Source organism: Camellia sinensis, chromosome 1, assembly GCF_055761805.1.
Source record: "Camellia sinensis isolate YWXY chromosome 1, ASM5576180v1, whole genome shotgun sequence".
Lineage (NCBI taxonomy): Eukaryota > Viridiplantae > Streptophyta > Magnoliopsida > Ericales > Theaceae > Camellia > Camellia sinensis.
In genome coordinates, this window is record NC_138961.1 from 157,984,265 (window position 1) to 157,991,938 (window position 7,674).

Consider the following 7,674-nt stretch of genomic DNA (forward strand, 5'->3'; position numbering starts at 1 on the left):
CTATTAATACTCAATGGTCTTCCTAATGAATACAGTGCATTAAAGACCACAATTCGAGCAAGATCTGATCCAATTTCAATGGAGTCCTTGTACTCTTTACTTTGTTCTGTAGAAATTCAAATCGAAAATGCTATTAAGCATAATCATGCTTCTGAAATTCCGTTTGCATATGCAGTTACTAGTGGTAGCAGATCTCATTCTTCCAGTTCTAGATCTTCGGAAGCAATTCTGGTAATAATACTTCTGGTAGTGGCAGAGGCTATAGAGGCATAACAGAAATGGAGGTTGATTTTATAGAGGCTATCGAAGAAAAGGAAGATTTCATGAATCTCAGAATTCATCACAACATGGCTCTAGTTCTTCCTCACCTTCTGTTATCTGTAAAATTTGTGGCAAAATTAATCACTCTGCCTTGTTGGTATAGAATGGATAATCCTTTTCAGTCTCAACCTAGATCTGCTCCCAAGGCCTACGTTGCCTCTACATCACAGTCTTCACCACCAGCCAACTGGTACATTGATTCAGCAGCCTCGGATCACATTACAAATGATCTAGCTAATCTCTCTATGCATGAGCCCTATCATGGTCCAGATCAAGTCACTATTGGTGATGGTACTTCACTTCCTATCCACAATACTGGTAAAGGCATTCTTCCAACTCCTCTTCTTCTTAACGAAATACTCCATGTACCTTCCGTTTCTTCTAATTTGCTTTCAGTTCATCAGCTCACTTCTGGTAACAATTGTTCCATCACTTTTGATGCTAACACTTTTACCATTCTGGACAAGGCTACCAACAGGGTTCTGCATAAAGGTTGCCATTCTAATGGCCTTTATCAGCTTCCTCTTCCTACATCTGTTACACATCCTGCTACTTGTTATCATAGCACTACTACTTCTGTTCCTGATAAGTCTACTTCAGCAACTAATTGGCATTTCAAGTTAGGCCATCCATCATTCAAGAAACTTCAACACATTGCTGCTAAACTTTCATCTTTCTCACACACTACCACTGGTTTATGTTCTCATTGTTGTGTCCCTGAGACACATAGATTACCATTTGCCTGGTCTAATTCCATTGTTAATAAGTCTTTTGCTTTAATACACTCAGATGTATGGGGTCCCTTTTCTGCTTCTATGACAGGATTTAAATACTATGTTGCGTTCATTGATGATTTTAGCAAGTTTACACGGTTATATCCTCTTCATTATAAGAGTGCAGTATTTTCAAAATTTCTTGAATTCAAGGCTATGGTTGAAACACAATGTACTACTTCTCTTTAAATTTTAAGGAGTGATAATGGTTGTGAATAATTAGCTAAGGAATTTCCGCCTTTCCTTTCCTCTAAAGGCATTTTGCATCAGCTCACATGTCCTCATACTCCAGCTCAAAATGGGGTCGCAGAAAGGAAGCATAGACATCTCATTGAATTGAAACCACCATTGCCCTTATGCATCATTCCTCCTTACCCTTGCTTTTGTGGTTTGATGCATTGGCTACTGCAGTTGTTCTTATAAATAGACTTCCTTCTGCTAAACTTCAATTTCTCACCCCTTTTGAAGTACTCTATCATAAACCACCTGATTACTCTTTTCTCAGGACTTCTGGTTGTAGGTGCTACCCTTGGTTAAAACCTTACACCTCTCACAAACTTCAACCTAGGTCTATCCCTTGCATTTTTATTGGTTACCATCCAGCCATTAAGGGATATAGATGCTTGGACCCTGTCACAAACAAAGTTTACACATCTCGCCATGTTTTTGATGAGCATAGTTTTCCTTTTTCCTCTTCTCATTTGTTGACTTCTTCATCTCCCTGTCTTACTCAATTACACACCTTTTTTTGGTCTACTCCACCTACTCAGTCGACAAGACCCAAGCCTGCTTCTCCTACAGTCCCAGCTGCAGCAGTCCCTATGTCTGCTCCCACTACCGCACCTATACCTGTTCCACCTGCAGCACCTATACGTATTCCACCTATGACTGACTCTGCGGCAGACCATGCTGTTTTCCTAACACTGGTCATTGTCCAGTTCCTCTGTCTGGCCCTACTCCAACCCAAGCTGTAGCCCCTGCCACAGCCTCAGATCCTATATCAGTTGCTCTCTCATCTGCTCATCCATCTTCTTCTATTCCTATTTCTGCACTTACTATTGATTTACCATTTCCACCTCAGAATTCTCAAAATACACACCATATGGTTACTGGGTCTAAGTCTCATCTTCCTCTTTCTTCTGCTTTTGTTGCTTCCTCTGTTACTGAACCTACATCCTTTAAAGAAGCCTCTCAATCTCAAGCCTGGTCCAAAGCTATACTTGAGGAATATCAAGGTCTTCAGAAGCAATCCACTTGGTCCCTAGTTCCCTTACCTCCCAACAAACAACCCATTGGGTGTAGACGGGTGTACAGATTAAAGACTAATTCAGATGCATCCATTACTAGATACAAAGCAAGGTGCTATCTTCAAGAAGAGGGTGTGGATTTCCAAGACACATTCAGCCCTGTGGCCAAACAACCGACTATTTTCATTTTGTTATGTGTTGCTCTTCCCTTTAATTGGGCTATCAAACAGCTTGACATAAGTAATGCTTTCTTACATGGAGTGTTGGAAGAGGAGGTTTACATGTCTCAAACCTCAAGGGTTTATTGATTCAGCTCAACCTCATATGGCGTGTACACTTCACAAGGCCTTGTACGGTCTTAAACAAGCTCCAAGAGCTTGGATTTTCACTTTTTCCATCTCCTTTCTCAAGGCTTTATTTCTAGTCATTGTGACTCATCCTTGTTTGCTCATAAAACTCCTATTTCCATTACCATTTTGGTTATATATGTTGATGATGACCTTATCACTGGCAGTGACTCCTCTTACAATTCATCTTTAATCACTCATATGCACACTGTGTTTTCGATGAAAGAGTTGGGATTTATCAATTACTTTCTTGGCATATCTGTGCACTCTTCTCCTAATGGATTCTTTCTTAGTCAAGCTAAGTATGCCACTGATATTTTGGCTAAGGTAGGAATGCTCAATTGCAAGGCCTATGCTTCTCCTATGGCTACCAAATTCTTTGTTTCTTCCAGCTCGGATGATGATCTTCCTTTTGCCCAACCACCCCTTTATCATAGTCTTGTGGGAGCCCTCCAGTATTTAACCATTACACGCCCAAACTTAGCTTTTGCTGTGAACTCTGCTTGCCAACATATGCAATCCCCTCTTATTCATCATTTTAATGCTGTCAAACAACTGCTCCATTATGTCAAAGACAATCTTGCTTTTGGTCTCCAATTTTCACCTGGTCCACTTGTTCTCAATGCTTATTCTGACTGCGACTGGGCTGGTAACATTGTTGATCGTCGCTCTACTACTGGCTATTGTGTGTTTCTTGGTCCCAACTTAATTTCTCAGTCCACCAAGAAACAACCCACTGTTTCTAGATCTTCAACTGAAGTTGAATATCGTGCTTTAGCTCAAACAGATGCAGTGCTTAGTTGGTTGGGAATACTTCTCAAAGATCTTCATATTTCTCTATCCACACCTACTCTATGGTGTGACAATCTTTCTACTATAGCCATGACTAGCAATCCTGTGTTTCATGCTTGCTCTAAACACGAGGTCAACTACCATTATGTTCGAGAGAGAGTGGCATCTAAACTCTTGTCTGTCAAACATGTGGCTTCTTTTGATCAGCTTGCCGACATTCTAACCAAGCCTTTGTCGGTAGCTTGCTTTCAATTGCTTCAGTCCAAGCTATTGGTTCTTCCACCACCTGCTAGCTTGAGGGGGAATGATAAGTCACCAATACGACCAATACAAGTAACTCAATCCAGCTCATCATCAAGAGAACAGCTCACAGAGAAACAGAATAACTGATACGGTTGAGTTAGATATATCGATGGTCTACTATAGTTAAGAAGTTGATAGATGTTGAGTTAGTATAAACCATAGTTAGGCTAGTGACTCTATTGTATGTATATATAGATTAGTTTCATCACTGTATCTTTTCAATGATTCAATAATACAGAGTTTCTTTAGAGAGGCACATGCCCCTCCTCAATTATAAAATATATATATATATATATGTTTTCAAAATGTTTTCAATTTCTCCCTCTAAAATTATATATGTGTGCCTCCTATATACCTCCTATTCTTCTTCCAATAAACTCGACATAACATTAATTAACTAAACAGGACATAGATTGACTTCTTATATGCTTCACAAATAAATCCACGAAAGCATTTCATTTTTATTGTGTAGTTTATTGATATTTTTTTAATTACTCGAGTTATGAATGTTACAATATTTTATTGTAGTGAAATGTGTGATATTGGAATTTGAAATAGTTTTAAAATATCTATATTTTATTTTATTACAAAAATAAAACCAAACTAAGTTTTGTGTCCCAAACCAATCTTACCCAAAAATTTGTCTTAACATTTGACAACCCCCACCCACCCTCCCCCCTCCCAATCAAAATCCTAGGTTCACCACTGCTGACACAACAACTAGCATCAACCCCGCACGCACCCTAGGGGAGGAGGGAAATAGAAGTATGATGATTCCTACAATAACAAGAGAAATTGCAGGAACAATGTGGTCATGTTGAACATATAGAGCCCACATCAACAATTAATCTCTTAATAATTCCATATTCTAATTTCATCCTCACCTTTATTAAAAGTATACAATATCTTCTATGCTTACAACCCATAAAACAAACATCAACACAAATATTAAAGTGTGTGCGTGTGGGGTGGGGAAGATTGTAGAGAAATGATTATAACTACAATACCAACAAGAATAACAGGAACCGTCGTTAGAATAATCACTTTGAATTAAAAGCATTCTCTTTGATAACTAATCTCTTTATAACTCCAGTTTTTTCACTCTCAAGTATTAAAAATGGAACATATACGAAGACATATTCCTAAAGACTACAATCCATAAACCAAACCAAACTAAACCAAGCCTTAAATCCCATCAAATGGGGTCAATATTAAGGGAACACTGCAGTGCCCCTAGAAACAAATGCAAGAACAAATCGATTATTATGCAAAGTTGCAATAGCAAATAACAAAGAAAAACTAAAAGATGAGAATAGAAGCAATGAAACACAGAAAATCCAAAAAAGCCACATACAAGTATCAAATATGTTTCGGATACAGAAATGCATCCAATACGGATACAAGAGGGATATTCCAAATAAGTATCCAATTTTTTTTTCAAGGTCAGTGCTCTCTCCCTCTATCCCTCTCTCTTCCTCTATTTCTATATCTCTTCATATTTTGTCAGGCCTAATTTGTCTTCGATTTATTCCCTTATGCTAGACCAATTTCTAGTGTGTTAGCCTTGCTATAAGGGCTACTCAATTTTGTTAATTTTGAAGAAGGGAAAAAAAAATTTGTTCACTATTTTTACTTTTTAATTTGTTTCTATTGTTATTTTATTTTATTTTTTGTGGATATTGTGAAAGTTACGTTATCACTACTAAATTTTGTTATCTTTATTGTTCTTTAAATTTCTTTGAATTGTTAATCAAAGCCCCTGTTGTTGTTGGTTGTTGATTCTCTGTAAGTATGCCTAGTTGTTAATTGAATACTATTTGATACAATCTTTGATGAACATAAAATTATATTTTTGATATTAAGGAATTTAGTAGCAGCTGTTAATAAATGTATTCTTGCATTTGGTTTTATGTTTATGCACGCTACGTTTCCAAAGATTATAAAAATACTTTTATTGTATAAACATATCCTTGTGATACCCGTATCCCATATTTTAGGTTTTTCCGTGTCCGTGTCCGTATCCGTTCTTCCTAGATAGCAAGAGACCACAACATTATCATATAGTCTGAACAGTAAAAGGAGAAGTGAGTAAAGATAACAAAAGGCCAACAAAAATAATTTTAAACCAAATAGTAGAAAGGAGATGAAATGACAAACAAATCAAAAACTCCAGTCCAGTACGACCCAAACGCACAAGGGCAACCACAGAATAACAAAACCACAACAATTTTTGTATAAGAACACAAACATGAAATTGCGTATCACAGTTTTGGGGCTAAGTTACCTGTGAATCATAATGTTGTTCTTCCTTATGTACATCATCAACTGGAGATCTGCAAATAATCAAGAAACAAAAAACCATACACATACACACACACACAAGTTCTAGCACTAAGCCCACAATCTAATACCTTATTATGTATTTGGTTGAGGGATTTGGAAAGAAAAAAAAAGAAAACGTATGTGAAATTAGAGAAAATATATGTATATTTTATTCACATTTCACCGATCTTTTTCCTTTTTCTTTCTAAACCCCTTCTCAGATCCACCAACCAAAACAGCATTAAAAAAATTAGGGAAACATGAATGAATGAAGAATCGAAACTCACATCGATGCACGATTCAGTTCATTTTCGGATTCAAAGTCAGCAAAATTCGAAATAAGCTTAATGGCGAGTAGCATTTTCCTGCGTTTTTTCAACGGAATGGAATCGGGCTCATCCGACCAGACACTATCGTTAGTTCCATTCTTAGGTTTGATCATCATATTACCAGAACCACGCAAATGAGCCATTTTTTTAAGAGTTTCGACTCTAATTGCTGTGAGTTCCCATAGACAAACCTACCTTCAGTCACAGATTTAAATGTTATTATCATAAATAAATAAATAAACATATTGATCCTAGGGTTTGTACATATACATAGAAGCTGTAGATGTGAGCATAAATACATGGAGAGAGAGAGAGAGAGAGAGAGAGATTGTACCTCCAATGGTGTTTCTCGTGTGTACGGAGAGAGTAGCCGATACGGAGGGAAGAGGGTTTTGAGAGGGTCGTTCTACTCATGCTTTTGGCGCGCCCCAGGAGGACAGTGTTTATCAAGTTTACGGGACGAACATGTTTCGATTTGGATTACTGAGTGGATTCATTTTATTTTTGGATTTAATTTCTATTAAATAATAAAATTATCCTTCAAAATAATTTTTTATGACAATTTTTTTTTATATATATCGTTAAAAATTGGTGATTAAAATTTTTTTATGACAAATTTTTTAAATTGTAGCTAAAATTTATAATTAATAACATTTTTTTGATAAAATTTTTAAACTGTTGTTAAAAATTAACAATTAATAACTTTTTTAATGATATTTAATGAAAAATATCATTAATTATCCTAAGATTATTGAATAATAAATCTACTTATTACCTACACGTAAATCTATTTTTATTTTTAAATAATAATAAAAAAAAGAAAAAATTACATTAAACCCCCTCTAACTATAAATCATTTACGTTTAAAACTTAACACTTAACCCCTCAATATATATTAATCAAAAATGCAATTAATGCTGTTAATATTGTTTGGTTTAACTCACATTTCAAAATTTTGAGTTTTTTATTTTATTTTATTTTTGTATTATTTTGTTTTTAATAAATTTTTTATGTAATTTTTATAATTTTTTAAATACACCTAATCTAAACCTACTTAAAAAGTTGAAAATTTTACTTATAAATCCTATAGTGAGAAATGATGATTCATTTAGTCCTAATAATTTTTTTATAGACCAATTAGTCCCATTGATTTTAGAAAGGTAAATTTAATATATTATTTAAAAATTAGATTTACAGTTATATCCCTATTTCTATTATATTTCTTTTTTTTCTTCTTTTT

The 7,674-nt window shown here is 35.4% G+C and overlaps 1 protein-coding gene across 13 annotated transcripts in view; it reads right to left on the reverse strand.

Annotated features, from left to right (window-relative positions):
• Positions 1 to 6,930, reverse strand: part of LOC114259441 (uncharacterized) — a 29,616-nt gene extending 22,686 nt beyond the window's left edge. For 7 of the 13 annotated variants that reach the window (XR_003628294.2, XR_003628293.2, XR_003628289.2 and 4 more), the window contains exons 1-3: positions 6,769 to 6,929; positions 6,393 to 6,629; positions 6,068 to 6,116 (exon numbers count right to left, since the gene is read on the reverse strand). Coding sequence is in view for 2 of the 13 variants with exons in the window: in XM_028199458.2 (XP_028055259.2) it covers positions 6,068 to 6,116; positions 6,393 to 6,577 (234 nt within the window). In the remaining 11 variants the exon portion in view is untranslated. Of the gene's footprint in view, positions 1 to 6,067; positions 6,117 to 6,392; positions 6,630 to 6,768 lie in introns of all 13 variants that reach the window. The other 6 variants (XR_014340452.1, XR_014340444.1, XM_028199460.2 and 3 more) reach the window with 4 other exon arrangements.
• Between the last annotated feature and the right edge of the window lie 744 nt (positions 6,931 to 7,674).